This window comes from Macaca mulatta, chromosome 19 (genome assembly GCF_049350105.2).
Source record: "Macaca mulatta isolate MMU2019108-1 chromosome 19, T2T-MMU8v2.0, whole genome shotgun sequence".
NCBI classification, from domain to species: domain Eukaryota; kingdom Metazoa; phylum Chordata; class Mammalia; order Primates; family Cercopithecidae; genus Macaca; species Macaca mulatta.
This window is the reverse complement of record NC_133424.1, coordinates 63892817-63910401: the sequence shown is the minus strand read 5'-3', so window position 1 is coordinate 63910401 and position 17585 is coordinate 63892817. Positions and strand designations below refer to the sequence as shown.

General features: G+C 56.3%; 1 protein-coding gene, 1 long non-coding RNA gene and 3 other non-coding genes across 8 annotated transcripts; 1 reads left to right on the top strand and 4 right to left on the bottom strand.

Moving 5' to 3' along the window:
- Window positions 1-156: 156 nt before the first annotated feature.
- SPACA6 (sperm acrosome associated 6) lies at window positions 157-16724 on the bottom strand. Of its 4 annotated transcripts, none has more exons than XM_028840154.2 (9): window positions 15201-16724; window positions 10314-10449; window positions 3492-3560; window positions 2608-2631; window positions 2166-2243; window positions 1924-2033; window positions 1063-1219; window positions 757-967; window positions 157-259 (listed from the first exon to the last, which is right to left on the bottom strand). In XM_028840154.2, the coding sequence occupies exons 1-9, from the start codon at window positions 15927-15929 to the stop codon at window positions 226-228; spliced, it is 1548 nt and encodes a 515-aa protein (XP_028695987.2). In that variant the 5' UTR covers window positions 15930-16724; the 3' UTR covers window positions 157-225. The 4 variants fall into 4 exon arrangements, with proteins under 4 accessions (XP_028695987.2, XP_028695986.2, XP_077837259.1 ...); XM_028840153.2 differs by lacking the exon at window positions 15201-16724 and adding an exon at window positions 11068-11478 and having other exon boundaries at window positions 10314-10391; XM_077981133.1 differs by lacking the exon at window positions 10314-10449.
- LOC144337277 (uncharacterized) lies at window positions 1064-4526 on the top strand. Its single transcript, XR_013410133.1, has 2 exons — window positions 1064-2734; window positions 3534-4526. It is a non-coding gene; the product is annotated as an uncharacterized LOC144337277 (long non-coding RNA).
- MIR125A (microRNA mir-125a) lies at window positions 11469-11554 on the bottom strand. Its single transcript, NR_032397.1, has one exon. It is a non-coding gene; the product is annotated as a microRNA mir-125a (primary transcript).
- On the bottom strand, window positions 11945-12023 carry MIRLET7E (microRNA let-7e). Its single transcript, NR_032358.1, has one exon. It is a non-coding gene; the product is annotated as a microRNA let-7e (primary transcript).
- Window positions 12129-12198, bottom strand: MIR99B (microRNA mir-99b). The gene has a single exon (NR_032391.1). It is a non-coding gene; the product is annotated as a microRNA mir-99b (primary transcript).
- Window positions 16725-17585: the final 861 nt, after the last annotated feature.

Below are 17585 nucleotides of genomic sequence, written 5' to 3'. Positions count from 1 at the left end.
CCAGTAACCTGAGGGGGTATCTGGGTTCCCACCTAACTTGCACTGCGGTAGCTATGCCTAACTGTCATTATGCGGGCCATATTCATCTGGGCATGTGTGGGCTTGCTGCACCTCCAACCTGACTTAGTAGTGACCACCTTCAGAAATGAAACAATCCAGAGTTGAAATATATTCTTTATTTTCACAATGGAAATAGGATAGGGAAGGAGGAAAGAGATACCTTTGTTAGTCGCCACTGCAGTACCATCGAAAGAATATCCTGGGGAAACAAAGAGGTATGTGTGTTACAGGAGGGGTTGGGGACTAGAAACTTAAGTCCTGGAGGCCTGGACACCAGGGTCGAAAAGGTGGACAAGGGCCTGGACTCCTGGGTCTGAGGGAGGAGGGGCTGGGGCCTGGGCTTCTGGGTCTCAGGGAGGAGGAACCTGGGTGCCTGGACTCTTAGATCTGAGGGAGTAGGGGCTAAGGCCCTGGACTCCTGGGTCTGAGTGAGGAGAGGTGTGGAGGCCTGGACTCCTGGGTCTGAGGGAGGAAGGGCTGGGGACCTGGATCCTTAGATCTAAGGGAGGAGAGAGCTGGGGACTTGGATTCCTGGGCTGAGTAAGGAGGGGCTGGGACCTGGACTCGTGGGTCTGAGAGGGGAGGGACTGAGAGCCCGACCTCCTGGGTTGGAGGTTGGTGGGAACCCAGACTTCTCGGTGGGATCTGAGAGAGCGGGGAGCTAGATGCTGGGGCGCCGGGGTACCGAGGACTCACCACGCCAACACGGTCGCACTCGCTGATGCGAGGGCCCCGAGGGCTGCAAGCAGGAACAGGTTGCTGGGCGTCAGAGCCTCGGGCCTGACTAGCAGCTCGCCCAGGCTGGGCCTCCAGGGCTGGATCAGCTCGGCGTCCCGCGGCGCCCAGCGCAGCACTTCCCGGAACGAGGCCTGCAACTCTGTCTCCGCCCGCGGGGGCGGGCCCGTCACTGCAGGGGCGCGCACGTCAGTCAGGCACGAGCCCCACCCCCTCGCCCCGCCCTCTCCCCGCCCGGCTCGCTCGCGCCGCCGCGCCCCGCCCCACCGTTAAGAAAGAAGTAGAGCCGGGCCAGGGGGCGCTGGTCTTGCTTGATCACGCAGGAGAACGTGCCGCGGTGCGTAAGCTGCGCCGGACGGATCCGCGCCAGGTATCCTTCGGCTCGCGGCATATCTCGGAAATAGGACAAGTCCTGAGTCCGGAGCTGCGAGACGCGCGGGCTTGAACTCCTCAACTCCGGCTTGCCACTGAGTAACCTACAAGCCCCGCTCCCCGAGCTAGACCACGCCTCCTGGAGTCCCGGCCCTGAGCCTTGAGCAGCCCGCCTCCGAGCCTTCTACTTGCTCCTCTGCCGTAAACGCACCCCTTCCCCTCACTCCTTAAACCCTTACGCATAACCTACCCCTAGAACCTGCTTTTATTTATGTATGTGGTGTTTATTCTTTTTTCTTTTCCAGACAAGGTCTCGTTTTGGCGCCCAGGCTGCAGTGCAGTGGCGTGATCATAGCTCACTGCAGCCTCGAACTGACTTAAACAGTCTTCCCGCTCAGCCTCCCCAGTATCTGGGACTATAGGCGTGCACCACCACGCCCGGCTGTTTTTAAAATTTTTTGGTAGAGGTAGGGTCTTAGTATGTTGCACAGGCCGGTCTCGAACTCCTGGTCTCAAGCCATCCTCCCGCCTTGGTCTCCAAAAGCGCTGGGATTACAGTTGTAAGCCACCGCCTCAGGTCCTTGGTCCTGCATTCTGATCTTCGAGCTCTCCCCTAAATCCCGGGACCCTCCTCTTGCTGATGCCTGTGTCTAGACGGAGCTTCGCGGAGTCCAGTCCCCGCAAGCTGTCTCCCCAACCTCTAGTGAAGCCTAACTCCCCGTCTAAACGCTTCGCGCCTGCCCCGCCCCGACTCACACCTCCTCCTGCGAACTTCCAGGAATAGGTGATCTCCTCCTTTGGCAGCTGGAAGTTCACGATGCAAGAAAACATAGCCTGGTCGCCCCGAATCACTGTCACATCCTGAACTGAAGACGGAGCTGGGTTCACTCGCTGGGCCCCGCCCACGTCTGGCTCGCCACCAGCCAGCTCATGCCCCTCGGTGCTCTGGTCCTGTTTCTCAAGTTAGTCTCCTGCACCCCGAGGTCCCGCCCCTTCACCTGGGCAGTCCAGCGGGAGGTCGCAGACCCTGGAGTAGCACCCACTGCAGAGGAAACGCCGGGCGAACTCCTGGAGACCTGTGGGGCGGGAACGCTGCGTCAGGCGCCACCTGCCCGCCCAAGCCCGGGGCCCTTGGCCCATTTGAGATCCGTGTAGCTTCCCAGGGTCCATAGGCCAGGTGGCATCTTGACCTCGCCCTCCCTGCTGTCCTTGGCCGACTTTCACGCCTCTCCGCCCTCTAGGGTTCCTATTGGTTTGCTTCGGCTCTCACACCCACCTTCTGAGGATTTAGAGCAATACCTGGTTTACTTCCTTTTCTCCAGGCCTTATTGGCCTCCTAAGGATTTGAAGCCCACCCGATTTCCCCCACTTGATGTCGTAGGTTTCGGCTCCGACCGCCTCCCTTACCCCGCAATTCCAAGTTTTAGATGAAGTCCTTACCGCAAGGAGGGATGCAGGCCTGGGCTGTGGAGGAAGAGGAAACATCACTACCTTAAAGTCGTGGGAAGAACCCTGCCTGATGCTCCCCTAACGGATGTTACAAGGCCGGACGCATTGCTCCCAGGAGGTAGGGCCAAGCTTTCGTCACAACCTGGAGGCGGGGCCAAGCCTGAGCATTCCATTACAAGGTCAGGCCCAGGCCTGCTGCCAGCCTTCTACTTGGGGTTTAGGGGGAGCCACACTGGTTTGCTGTAGGCCCTGAGGGGGATGGGCAGTCCAGGTGTATTCCACCGAGGAGGCGGGGCTAGATCCTGGGCGATCCTTGCAGGAGACCGGGGCTAAGGTGGTGGCCCACTAAAAGAGGCGTGGCCAGGCTAGAAGTAGTCCCAGAAAGGGGCTCAGTTGGAGGGGAAACTTCTTCGAAGGGGCGGGGCTGGATCAAAAATGGTCCATGCAGGGTAAGAGACCCTCCTCAAGGTCTGAGGCTCAAGAGATGGGACCAGGGGATTGAAGGGGAGCGGATGGGGGTCTCAGGAGTGGGTTTTGTTTTGAGATGGAGTCTTGCTCTGTCACCCAGGCTGGAGTGCAGTGACACAATCTCCAGTCACTGCAACCCCGCCTCCAGGGTTCAAGCGATTTTCCTGCCTCAGCCTCCTGAGTAGATGAGATTACAGGCATGCGCTACCATGCCCAGCTAATTTTTATATCTTTGGTAGATACGGGTATCACCATGTTGGTCAGACTGGTTTTGAACTCCTGACCTCAAGTGATCTGCCCGCCTCAGCCTCCCAAAGTGCTGGGATTACAGGCGTGAGCCAACGTGCCCGGCCAAAAGTGGGGTTTTCTAATTGTGTCTGGGAGAGGAGAGATGGAGTGTATTTTACCTTCTTTAAGCTGTGTAATGACCTTCTTCATTTTCTCTGCAGCATCAGGGAAGGCAACCTCAAAGGATCCTGGAGAGTGGAGGGGAGGACGGCCTGTGTAGTAAAGCCCTTCGCCTAGGGCTTGGTCCTTGGTCCTGCATTCTGATCTAGCCTGGCTAGGGCTATGCCAGCCCTAGCTCACAGGACGTGCTGTCAGGTATCTGCCCTTCCCCGGCCCCTCTTCACCCCTCTCTTATTACCATATCCTCTGCTCCTCTTCTTATCTCTCGCCTTGTGTACTTGAAGGCTAACAAGTCCCTAAGTCTCCTTTCTTCTGCCTCCTGAATCTCTCCAGGATGGAAGCCCTCCTGGACACCTGCGTGTGGCTTTGTTGCGGGGAGAAGGGGAGGATAAAGATAAAATTCCTCCACAAGGCCTATTAGGTCTTACGTGGTTTGGCCTAGTTCCCCCTCCCTCCCTGTCCCATCCCTACTGCCCACCTTTCATTTCCTTTATTTTATTTTTTTGAGACAATGTCTCAGTGTCACCCAGGCTGGAGTGCAGTGGCGTGATCTCGGCTCACTGCAACCTCCGCCTCCTGAGTTCAAATGATTCTCCTGCCCTAGCCTCCCGAGTAGCAGGGACTGCAGGAATGCGCCACCACGCCTGGCTAATACTTGTGTTTTTAGTAGAGATGGAGTTTCACCATGTTGGACAGGCTCGAACTCCTGACCTCAAGTGATCCACCCACCTCAGCCTCCCAAAGTGTTGGGGTTACAGGCATGATCCACCATGCCCGGCCTCATTTCCTTTCATATGAAAACAACCACATTCTCTAGCACCTCAGGGCCTTTGCACATGCTGGCTTCGGTTTTTAACACATTTTTCCTTCTCCTAATCATCCTTCCATCACCACAGATCTAACCAAGTTCCCTGTTTTTGTCTCTCATTGCAATCATTTCATTCCTAGCTCTCATCCATCTGCAATTACATATATTTATATATAGATGATGATCACGTATGTCTGTCTCATAAGTAAATAAACATGTTCTTCTGTAGCGCTGTGTCCTCTGAATCCTGGAGAGGACCCTGAGTCTTAAAAGTGCTCAGTTAGTATTTGTACAATGAATTCCAGGATCCAACTCAAACTAGAGACCCCAACTGGTGGCCTATGGCCCAAATCCATCCCTGGGATGTGTTATATTTGGCCTGGAAAGTGTTTAAAAGAAAATGAACCAGTTGCCAACATATAAAATTTGGAATGTCACATAAAACATTTGGCATCTTTTTACAAAGTTCGAAGAGCTGTCACACAAAGATCGTATTTCCATAAGGCAGCGAATAGCTGGAGATGAGTAGCAGCCATTCCCTTGAAATGGGGCACACACTGGCCACTTCCACGGTCCCCATCCTCTATTCACTTCTGTATTTACCCATCTTTTACTCTTTTATCTTCCTTGTCTTTCTAGGTGTTTTTGTTTTGAGATAGAGTTTCGCTCTTTGCCCAGGCTGGGGTACTGTGGCGTGATCTTGGCTCACTGCAACTTCCACCTCCCAGGTTCAAGCGATTCTCCTGCCTCAGCCTCCCCAGTAGCTAGAATTACAGGCACCCACCACCATGCCCAACTAATTTTTGTATTTTTAGTACAGATGGAGTTTCAGCACGTTGGCCAGGCTGGTCTCAAACTCCTGACCTCAAGTGATCTGCCCACCTCAGCCTCCCAAAGTGCTGGGATTACAGGTATGGGCCACCATGCCTGGCCTTGTGTTTTGACCACTGCAGTGGTCTCCAAATCCAAACTGTATGGGTTTGTGGCTTGTTCCAGTGGAATAAGAAAAAGTAGACAGCTGACTTGATCTCGTGGTGGTTTGTGGAAATCAGAAATGTGGCAGGGTTTTATAGGCTAAATTGTGCCCCCCCCCCAAGCAAATTTGTATGTTGAAGTCCTAACTCTCAGTACCTCAGAATGTGACTGTACTTGGTTCTTAACGAGGTGATTAAGTCAAAATGAGGTCATTAGGGTAGGCCGTAATGCTGTATGATTGGTATCCTTATGAGAAGAGGAAATTAGGACACAGAGATGCACACAGGGACATATGAAGAAAGCATCTACAAGCCAAAGAGAGAGGCCTTAGAAGAAACCAACCCTGCTGACACCAAAACCTTGATCTCAGACTTCCGGAAGGCAGAAACTTCTGTTGTTCGAGTCACCCAGTCTACGGTACTTTGTTACAGTGGTCCTAGCAAAGCAATACCCAGGAATTGTCCATTGCCTCCAAATATCTGTATATCGATATCCACAGAACACAGATAAAAGGCTTCATCTCCCAGCCTGCCTTGCAGTTGTGGTCATGTGACCAAGCTATAGCCATAGGATATAAATGGATGTGTTATATGTGAGTCACAGGAGGTGGCCTTAAAAGGGAGGTAGTACCGCACCTGGAATCCCAGCTACTCTGGAGGCTGAGGTGACAGGATCACTTGAGGCCAAGAGTTCAAGATAAGCCTGGGCAACATATCAAGACACCATCTCTAAACAAATTTTTATAGATTAGCCAAGTGTGATGGCATGTATCTGTAGTCTTAGCTACTCAGGAAGCTGAAGTGGGTGGATGGTTGAACCCAGGAGTTCGAGGTTGTAGTGAGCTATGATTGCACCACTGTACTCCAGCCTGGGCAATACAGCAAGACACTGTCTCTAAAAAACAGAGAGAAGGTGGTGCCATCTTATTGTTCCCCTCATCCATCCTGCTGCCTGAAAATTTGTTTCGATGCTTGGAGCTCTAGCAGCTACACAGGACCATGAGGACAAGGGCTATTCCCTGGGATATTAAGCCTTCAAGGAGCTTGGATCCCCAAGAAATGGAGGTGCCATACTACCCTTAAGTGCCTACCTCAAGACTTACTTTATATAGGAGAGATAAAATTCCTATGGGCTTAACCCATTGCAAGGACAGGGGAAAGTGTCCTCTGTGATTAAAGCCATACAAAAAGGGAGGGAACTGAGGATATTGGCAAGAGAGTGGCTGAAACGACGATCATTGGATATACACTTGGAGGGAGGAAGCACTGATGCCGAGAAGTGAGTTTCAGATGAGGACCTAGTGGTCTTTCCTTGGCCACAGAGCAGGAGTGTGGTCTCAATACGGCAGGATGATCAGGAGCATGTGGTCAGACTGGGGTGCACAAATGAGATGCCAGGATGTTGCAGGAGTCATCCAAAGAATTTCTATGGGCCAAATCAAAGGACTCATGGGCAGGGTGAATGTGGGATATACCAAGTAAGTCATGGTGGTGGGTTCTGCTTATAACCCACCAGGGGAATATGAATGGAGTGAAATGTTCCAAATGGCCTGGGTTATAGCAAGCAGGCCACAAAGAGGCATGGGTGGGTGTTGTAAAGTCTCCCCCAGAGGAGTTGCATATCGTCAGGAGCTCTGACCCTGGTTCAGATCATCTGGGGTCTGAGTCCTGGCGCTTCCATCTTGAGCACACCTGTCTCAGATCTGAGTATCAATCACAAGCCCTCCTCCCCATGTGACCTTGGCCAAGTGACTTCGCCTTCCTGATCCTCAGTCTCCTCATTCATCAAATGGGGATGACAGCACTGTCTGTATCACAGGGTTCGGGGAGGATGAGATGCCATACAACCATGAAAGCTTCCTCATCCCCACTCTTTCAGGGCATCGTTTAAGGATTGTATGAGATGGTATCGCTAAGCATGTAGAATGGCTCCTGGCACATAGTGAGTGTTAGAGAAGGCTGGCAAACTTAGGATTGCCATCTACAAGTTTGAGATGGGGAAACGGAGGCGTGGGGAGATTACAGAAGTGGTGCAAAGTCACATGGCTACGTTTGACCCTGGTGGTCAGGCTACAGAGCCTCCATACCTAATCGCTGCATGCATAATCTCCACACCTAATACTGCATCCAGTCTGTACCAGGTCATCCACTCCATGGTTTATGTATACATATATACAAGTAAGATAACCTGGGATCACCGAGAGGCAGTCAGCCTACGTCAGCTCCTCCATCTCCCTGCTCCTCCCTCTGGAGGAGACGCAAAAGTCATCCTTGATTCTTCCCATTGCCCTCACCCACCTACATCTGGTCCAGTCTATCTCCAAATATATCCCAGGTCTACTGTTCTTGTCCAGAAGAGCCCCAGCGTTCCCATCTGATAAGCAGGACTATAAAACCCAGCCTCACAGGGCCGGTAGAGGATATCCTTTAGGAAGATACTTAATATGAATGACTCTGTGTATGGCAAACACAGCCTCTAACATGCATGGGCAGGCCTGGCACACGGTCAAATCCTTATGCCCACCCCCCTCTGCTCAGACCTCATCTGAGCCCCCCGGACCACTGTGACTGGTCCAAGCCACCACGGGCAGGCTTCTCACTGGAAGTCGGAATTCCTGCCTTTGTCCAGCACCCATATAGCTGCCAGAGAGATCTTGTTAAATCCCAGGTCAGATCCTGTCTTTCTGTGTAAAGTCCTCCAATAGCTCCCCCATTTCAAGAGCAAAAAACAAAAGTCATTCCAAGGGCCTACAACAGCAATTCTCAGAGTGTTCCCGGAGCCGCATCATGAGCATTGCCTGGGATCTTGACAGAAATGTCCATTTCTGGGCCCTACCTTGGACCTGCTGGTCAGAGGTGGTGGGGTCCAGAAATCTGCATTTTAAATAAGCTCCCAGGGGATTCTGATGTATGCTGGGCCTTGAGGACCACCTGTCTATGAGGATAGCTACTTGGGAGGCTGAGGCAGGAGAATGGCGTGAACCCGGAAGGCGGAGCTTGCAGTGAGCCGAGACCGCACCACTGCAGTCCAGCCTGGGCGACAGAGTGAGACTCTGTCTCAAATAAATAAATAAGTAATTAAATTAAATTTTAAAAAAGAAAACTATCCCCCCTTTCTCTTCCCCTTCTCTGTTTTCCTCCACAGCAGGGATCACCAACTGACATACTAAGATACTAAGATATTTTATTATGTTTGTTGTCTGTCTCCCCAGACTCCGCCCCAATATAAGCAACCCGAGGACGGGTGGTTTGCAGTTCTGTTCACAGCTGTGTTCCCAGGGTTGTTCCCGGCACATTCAGTAAATATCATTGAACGTATTGCACCAGCTTCTCCCGGCCTCCAGACTCTCCCTCTGGGCCATCTTCCACACGACCCCAGAGGGTTCTTTCTACACCCAGAGCTGCCCCTACTTCTCCGCTGTTCACACTCCTGCTGCAGCTCCCCAGTGCCCTGAAGAAAGAGACTCAAAACTCTGACTTTTTCTGCTGAACTCTGCACCTGGGTATCTAGCTGCCTCCTAAACGTCCCTGAGACTCCTCGAAGTCACTACATTCTAACCCAGCTCATCCTCTGCCCCTGGCTCTTTCTCTCAGGCTCCTTACTTCAGTGATGACCCACCACCCAACAGGCACGGAGCAGGGCCTGTCTCAGACGCTGTTCTTTAGGCTTCCCCAAACAGCCCAGCAGACCTAACTCTGGCCCTGGGCCTTCTTCTCCACCTTCACAGCCCCAGCCCCCACTCAGGCCTCCGCTCTGGCCTGGACCCTCACCCAGCCTCTTCTCTCTCCCCTCCAAGTTTGTCCCACATGCGGCCCCACAGGCGGCTTCCACTCCCAGATCCAAAGGTTCCTGATCTTTTTAAAAGCTTCTGTGACTAGGCAGGCTAAGTAGGGAGAAAGCGCATTTCCTGGAATCCTGCACACCCCAGATGGAGAGCTTGAGGGCCTCAGATCTCCCTTTAGGGTGGAGGTGGGGGAGCCACTGCTGAGACCTTCTCCAGGCTGGCCCTGGATGCCCCCTGGGTGGATGGGAATCTTCCCTCTTACGGGATCTTTGACAAGGCGCTTGGAGGGCAAAGCAGGAAGCAAAAGGAGCGACTGTGGGTGTGGGAATAAGCCCTGAGCTCCTGGATCTAAGAGGAAGCCGGTTTATTCTACAGCGCAGGGCTCTGTAACTCCTGCAACTCTGAGCCTCCACAGTTCCAGGGTCTGGCACGCTGTGGGGATCATGGCCATGGTGACCTGGCATGATTACTGCCCATCGGCCACGTGTGGCCCCCAGTCCTGAGGTCTCTTCGCATGGCCACACACCTCAAGGCTGTCGCGTGTGCCTGTCTCACCAGGACAGTCACACCTCGTCTCTCTTCACTGCTGTCACCTGAGCGATCCACTCTGCTGTTCCTGTTTTCCTGCCCTCTAATTGCCTCACATCTCAAAAATGTGGAATCATTTTGTAAGAAATGTGTGTGTGTGAGTGTAAGTGTGTGTGTGTGTGTGTGCGAGTGTGTGTGTGTGTTCTATCCTAGAGGAAGATGCCTTCCCCAAGGTCAGGCTCATCAGGCACCCCAATTTCCCCCTGCCCTCCCCGGCCGTTGAGCTCCGTGGCCATCCTAGGAGGCAAGAAGATTGTCCCACTCCACAGATGGGTAAGTTGAGGCCAGGAGAGGGGCAGTGACCCACCCAGAACTTCATAGGCAGTTAAGATTGTGAGCCATGCAGCCATGGCAGAACTTATGCCTACCGGACCCCATCTGGCCTTCCAGCTCTACACAGTTTCCGCAGCGTCCCTTCCCCCTCACCACCTTTAGCCCCTGGCTCTTAGAGCTACCTTCAGCCTTTGCTTGGACAAGTAGCTGAGCTCAATGGCTTCCCAGCTTTCCCCTCCCAGATCACTGCCCAACTCTGGGGGCCTCCTTCCTCTGCACCTGGGTATCTAGCTGCCTCCTAAACGTCCCTGAGACTCCTCGGGCCCTCACACATACCCATTTCTTGGGGGCTCCAAGTCCACATCTCCCATCTCCCCATCCGCACACACTCACCCTGGGCAGCAGCCAGCTCCTGCAGGGCATGGGTCATCTGGGTGAAGGCGTCATGCAGGTGGCTTCTCTCATCATAGTCTGGTGGTGAGGGAGGGGGCAGGGGCTGGGGGAGGCAGCTCCCCACACCACCATGTCCCTAATGGGAACATTCTCTCTCTGAGTCTCTGCCCTCCCAAGTCTGTATCGTTCCCTCTCTTGACTCTCTGCCCCACAGTCGCTATGCTTCCTGAGTCCCTCCCAAGTCTCTATCGTCCCCTCTCTGTGAGTCTCCATCTTCCCTGAGTCTCTGCCCCCGACCAGTCTCTACCCTGCTTCCCTAGTCTCTGCCTCATCTCTATCCTCCCCTTTCTGGGTCTCCATCCTTCTCTGAGTCTCCATCCTCCCCTCTCTGGGTATCTGTTCCCTCTCCAATCTCCATCCTCTCCTGTCTATCTCTTCATAGTCCCCTCTCTGAGTATCCATCCTCCCCTCTCTCTGTGACTCTCCATCCTCCCGAGTGTCCATCTTCCCCTCTCTGACTCTCCATTTTCCCGAGTCTCCATCCTCCCCTCTGACTCTCCATCCTCCCCTCTGAGTCTCTGCCCTGCTGTCTTCCACTGTCTGTGTCTCTCTGTCCCTAAATCTCTGTTATTCTCATGGTCTTTGAGCCTTTCTCCTGACTATTTCTCTCTGCCTGTCCCTCAGCCTGACCCTCTGGGCCTCTCTGGTTCCTCCCTCTGCACCTTCCCCAGGACACTGATGATGGTCTCCTCACTGATTTCGGTGTCAGAGAGAGCCCGGAAGGCGGCCGTGAAGGCCTCCTCACACTCTTCGAGCTTGGGGCCCCGCATGCCAACAAACATCTGACAGATGCGGAGGCGCTCAGAGTAGGTTGTGAAGCAGAGGAGACAGGCCCAGGCGGGCACCCTGAAGACAGCCAGGACCAGCAGGGCAGACAGGACGGCACTGGCCAGGGCCAGCAGGGCCATCGTGTGGGTCTCAAGGCCAGGGGAGAAGCTAGTAACCTTTATGAAGTCACCACAGGGTGGGGGAAGGGCCAGTGGTCTAGGGTCAGAAGTCAGGTTTCAGTTGGGGGTCAAATGTCATGCTCTGGAGGAAGCGTATGAGAAGTCAGGGGTCAGAGGTCAGGCCAGCAATTCCCCAGGTGTGCGGTTGGGCCAGACGCCAGGCTCCCAAGAACCTCACCTGTGACCCTGGATGTCCTCACAGGTTAAAGGGTCTCAGGGACCCAGAGACTGGCAATATGGTACGCGGTGGCCCGGGTAGGCCCTGGGGTGGGGGTCAGAGATAGAGATGGGTACAGAGACATTCCGAGAACCAGAGACAGAAAGACCAAAAAAGACAGAAACAGAGACACGGAGAGATATCGGGAGGGGCAGAGACCCAGAAAGCCAGAATAAAAGGGAGTCGGAGGATCCACTGTGAAAGAGACGCAGAAGTCACAGAGACACAGCGGAGACGGAGACAGACAGGGAAGGAAAACAGATTTCAGGGGAAGGAGGGGATGCAGCGACAAGGACAGAAAAGAGCCTGGCTCCTCCTCCCAGGGTCCCTGGGGCAGCCCAGTGGGGCTAACGGTCCCCGAGTGGGGCTGGGGGTCCCTGCCGGGCCCCGTCCCGTGCAGGGCGCAGCCTGGGGAAAGCTAGGAGGCCGTATAGTGATCTCCTTGGGTGTCCTCCTCAACTATACAACCTCCTACCTCAGCCCGGGGGGCGCGGCAGGCGGACAGACCCGACAGACAGACAGACAGGGACCAGGAGGACCAGGGAGTGGGGGGGAGGGCCGGGGAGGCCCCAGCCGCGATGGTGAGCCCCCGACACGGACCCACAGACACGAGCTTGTGTGCGGCGAAGGCCCCGCAAGGTCGGTTCTACGGGTGGGTGCCAGGACCCAGGAGTCCGGGCCCCCGGCCCCTCCTCCCCAAGGAACCCAGGAGTCCAGGCCCTCAGCCCCTTCCTCATCAGGGACCCTGGAGTCAAGGCCCTCATCCCTCTCCTCCCTAAAGAACCCAGTAGTCCAAGCCCTTACCAGAGACCAGGGTCCTCACCAGAGATCCAGGAATCCAGGCCCCTGGCCCTTTTCTCCCCAAATGTTTCTGGAATCCAAGTACTCAGCCCCTTCCTCCCTCAGACTCATGAGTCCAGATCCAAAGCCCCCTTCTCCCCAGAGATCCAGGAGTCCCCGCCCCCAGTCTCTCCTCCCTTGGGCCAGGCAGGCCTCCTGGGGAAGGCATGGCCTGATAGAAAACCTGGCTTCCTGGGTGCCGGCTGGGAGAGAACCTCATCTGTCTTGGAATTTGGCCCTTTGGGCACACCTGCTTCCTACCCACCCTCCTGTCAGTCTGCAGAGACTCCGTGCCCAGGGCCAGGAGGCCAGGGGCTAGCCAACCGTCAAAGCCTCCCTGGGTACTTTCTTTCCTCTCTCCTCTCTTCTTTGGGTCATTTATAATGACAGCCACAATCTCCCAGCGCTAACCCCATACCAGGCCCAGAGCACCAGTCCTCTGACACCTCCCAGTCCAGACAGCCAGGTGCCTTTAGCATCCCCATTTGGCAGGTGAGGGGGCTGAGCCTCAGAGAGGGGAAGTGGCTCCCAAAGTCGGCCTGCGAGAGGTGGGCGGTGGACCCAGCATCCACCCTCCCCACCCCTGGGCTTAGAACCCCTCCAGCTGGGGTCTCTCCCGTGCCCAGTCCCTCCTCCTGGACTGTCCGGTTCTAGCTGCTCCTGCTCCAGCCGCACCTTCCCGTTCCTTCCTCGCAGTCCAGGTCTCTCTGGCCCTGCCTTTTTTCTCTCTCCCTCTTTCTTTCCACCTTCCCTGGTTCCTAGCCTCCTCCTGCATCAGGACATCCCTCCCTGGCTCTGCGCTGGCTTCTCTCTCTCCCCATCGCCTCTCTCCTCTCCCCGCTCCTGTTTTCTTCCCTCTCTCCCCCTTTCCCCTTCTTTTCGTCTACCTTCTGTCTTTCATCCTCCCCTTCTCTCCCTTCCCTCTCTTTGTCTCTCTCATTCTCTCTGGCCCTCTCAGTCTCTGTCTCTCTCTCGTCTTTCACCCTTCTCCACCCCCTTTTTTCAGATGTCTTTCCTCACTTCCTCTCCTTCCACCCCTTCCCTCTCTCCATCCCTCACCTCCCTCCTTCCTGCTCTCTCTCTGTCTCTATCTCTCTCCCTTTCTCTCCCTCTCTCTCTCCTTCCCTCCCTCTTAGGTCTCTCTCTTTCCTCCCCTCCCCCTTCTCTCTTTGGGTCTCCCTCCCTTCTCTCTCTCTCTCCTTCTCTCTCTCCCTCCCCCTCGCAGCTCCAGCCAGGTCTGGAGCTGGGGGTGGGGTGGGGGTGGTTTGAGAAGGGGCCCAGGGCTGGGGTAGCGACCTGCTGAGGAGGGGGAGGAGAGGCGGGAAAGGGGCGGAGAAGGAAAGGGGGAGGCGGGGGGCCGGAGACGGGTCTATGGTCCCACCTCTCTTCCCCCTTCCCTCCTTCCCAACCTCCCAGACCCTCAGGCGGGGGCGAGAGTCAGGCCAAGGTGGGGAGGAAGGGGAAGGGAGGAGGCTGCCCCCGCCCCCCCCACCAACCTGGCCCGGAGCCCAGGCCTGGGTTCCCAGCATGCCCCGGGGCTGCCTGGGGCCTGAGGAGGGGGGTGAGGGGAGAGGGGAAGCCGAGAATCTCAAAAGATTCCCGGGACCTAAGCATCTCCCCAACCGGTCAACCAGTGTTTCCTTGGGGAAACTGAGGCGGAGAGAGAAGGGTTAGGACTTGTTCAAGGTCACTGGACAAGGCATTGGTGGAAACGCGAACTCCCTGGGCCCACAGGCCGGCTTTGGGGAAGGGGTAGGCTCTGGACTTCCCCCAGGCTTAGGTCCCCCTCCCCCTCTCTGCGGACCCTGGGGAGCCCCCAAGGGTCAGAGAGCAGACCCAAACAGTCTGGCACCATGGTAACCAGTTGGCCCCGCCCCCTTAACCCCTGGAGGGCTGGACTCCAGCTGGGGCTAAAGAGGAGGTGGGGACTCCTGGGTTCCGGGGGAGGAGGGGCCTGGGGATCCCCAGAACTGCAGGCTTCAAAGGGAGAAAGATGCCGGCGCCTGGACGCTTGGGTTCTAGAGGAGCAGAGGGTTGGGGGCCGCGCTCCTTGGGAAGAGGGGCTGAGGTTCTGAACTCTGGGGTTTTGAAGGAGTTAGGGGCTGGAGTGTGGATTCCCTGGTCTGAGAGAACAGACTAAGGCTCAGACTCCTGGATCCTGGAAAAAAGGGGGCTGGGGGCTCGGATTTTGGAATGGGTGGGGGAATGGGTGGGGGACTGGGTGGTGTACTCCCAGGTCTGAGGGAGGAGGGGGCTGGGACTGGAATCCCGGGTCCCCGAGGGAGCATGGATGCTGGGCCTCTCCTCCTCCAGACATCCCCTGCCCCCGCCGCTGACCCTGGCCTGTCTGGCAGCCCAGACAACCTCCCCCTCCTCCTCGGCCCCCTCCCACTGGCACGGCTCACCCTTGACCCCTCAAAGCCCCGCAGCCCCATCCCTGCCCCTCCCCCTCCCCTCCGGCCAGACGTTAACTCTTCCGCTGCCGCAGGCACTCCAAAGTCAGACAGTCTTCCTCCACCTCCCCCGAGGGCTCGGGCAGCTCGCCCCTAGTCTCCTCCAGCCAGGATCCTACCAGCCCCAGCCCCCATCTCTGTCCTCCCTCTTGAATCTAGGTGTCCTCAGCTTTCTCCAGCTTCTGGACCCCGGAATTCAGGTCCCAGCCCCCTCCTTCAAGGATTCTGGAGTCTGAGCTCCCAGCCACCCCACCCCCCCACCCCCAACTCCTCCTCCAAGAACCCAGAAATCCAGGCCTCCGGGTGCTCCTCCCTCAGGGACCCAGGAGTCCAGGCCCCAGCCCCCCAACCTCCCTTTCCGCAGACTCACGGCTCCCGCGGCTCCCGCGTCGCAGGGAAGGGTCTTCTCCGCCGCCCCGGGCCCGTAGGCCGGGCCCCAACGCCGCCGAGCGCTCTCCATCCTCTCCCCGCCTTCGCCGCCCGGCGGCCTCTCCCCTTCCTCCCGCCGTCCCCACCATCCTCCTTCCCTTCTCCCCGACTCCCTCCGGCCGGCGCCTCCTCCCCGGCTCTGCGGCCCGGGGCTCCCCCTCCCCAGACCCCGCCGGCGGCGCGGCCGTGGGACCAGCCCCCTCCCCAGGGGGCCCCCCGCCCCGGCCCCTCCCCACCGCCCAGCCCAGTCCGGCCTGGCTTCCCCCCTGCCCCGGAGCTGGCCCAGGTCCAGGGGAAAAAATTCCATCCAGCCCCGGGGAGGAGGAGCGGGGCGGAGGAGGGAGCGGGAGGGGGAGGCCGGGCCAGGGGAGCCTGACGCAGAGGAGGGAAGGGACAAAAGAGGCCGGGAGGCGGCGGCGGCCGGCGCTCCCGCCTCGCCCGCCCTCCTCCCTCGGCCAGTCTCGCTCCTCCCCGGCTTCCCTAGGTCCCCTCCGCCTCTCCGCCCTGTCCTGTCCCTCGCTGGCCTCCCTCCCTCTTCTCTCCTGCGCCTCCTCCTCCTCGCTCTGTGCGTGCTCTCTCGCTCTCTCGCTCCCTCTCTCCCTCCCTCCTCTCTCTCTCTCTCTCTCTCTCTCTCTCGCCCTCTTTCCCTCCTCCTCTCTGCTCCTGTCATTCTTGGTTGCTTTTGCTACCTCTCTGCCTCTTTCCGTCTGTCCTCCCTTATGTCTCTGCACATCTGTCCTTCCTTTCGCCCTCTCCCGGTCTCCATCCTCTTTCTCTGCCTGTGGGGCTTCTGTGTCTCCCATTTATTCTTCCCTTTTCTCTGTTTCTCTCCCTCCCTCCCTGTCTCTGTGTCTCTGTTCTTCCTCTCTCTCGCTTTCTCCTCCCCTCTCTCCCCCAACCAGTCAGGGTCTGCCCTTCTCTCTCTCCCCCTTCCTGCTCTCCCAGCTTCCCCCCCACCAGCTTTGGTCTCTCCACCCCCCCACCCCCACCCACTGGGGACTCAAAGGTGAATCAGACCTGAATCTGCCCTTGCAGATGGAGCTCACAGTCTGATGGAAGAGACAGAGCCAGCCGCAGACAGTCCCAATTCCGGGTGATCAGGGTATGACACAGGGAGAGGCCAGAGGCTGTGAGAGCCTAGAGCGGGAGGAATCCTGGCAGCTGGAGACGGCAGAGAGGACCTCCAGAGAAGGCGTGGTTGTGGCATGACCTCCACTAAGGCCCTTCCAGGCAGAGGGCACAGCTGAAGCAAAGGCCCAAGGCACGAAACCAAGGAGGTGCTGGGAGGACAACAAAGCCCTTAAGTCTGACTAGAGCCTCCGAAGCCATGAGCCAAGGAGCACAGGAGATGAGGCTGGGACGAGCGGGTGGGGTCAGATTCTTAGGGAGTTTCAGGCCAGGCTGGGAACTTAGCCTTCTGAGGGTGACAGGGAGTCCTGGAAGGTTGTGAGCAAGGGGCGGGGACAGGGTTATATCTGAATGTCAGACCCTGCTGAGGCTGTGTGGACTGGAGGGGGAGAGACTGGTGGAGGCTGGGGAGGAGGCCCTCTCCCTGCAGTTTGCCGGCTAAGACCTGGGGAGAGAGGAAGGGGTGGAGCAGGAATGTGAGGAGCTGGAGATGGCTGGAGACTGCTGGGCAATGGGGGCAGAGAACAGGAACCTGTGGGCGGGAAGCAGGTAGGAAAGCAACTCCCTGAGTCTGGCCCAGGAACGGATGGGGCAGGAGTTGCTTCCAATGGGGAACCAGGAGGAAGAAGAGGGTAGAGAGATGCTGTGGGCAGCTGAGAACTTAGTGGACATTAAGAGCCAGGGACATTTAGGGAAAACATTCAGGATGCATGGTGCTGGGCTTTCAACAGTGCACCTCCCCCTCTCCCTATCCTCCAGCCACCCAGTTCTCTCTGGAGATAGCATATATTCACTAATTTCTCATGTATCCTTCCAGAGGAATTTTATACATCTATGCACATATATACCATCCTCCTGTTTTCTGTCCCCAGATAGGATCACAGTATTCTGCACTTTTTTTTTTTTACATGAAATCCAAAGATCTTCCCATATCTAGGCTTATAGAACCTCCTCGTTCATTTTAATAGTGATATAATATTCCATTGTATTCATCTATTTATTCCTAGTGTATTCAGTTAATTGGGAGATTGGAAGGTTTTTTTATGTCAAGAAACTAATGTTTATGCATATTCAAATTTGCTTATTTGTTTATTTATTTTTGAGACAGATTGTCCAGGCTGGAGTGCAATGGCATTGTCTCAGATCACTGCAACCTCTGCCTCCCAGCTTCAAACCATTCTCCCACGTCAGCCTCCCA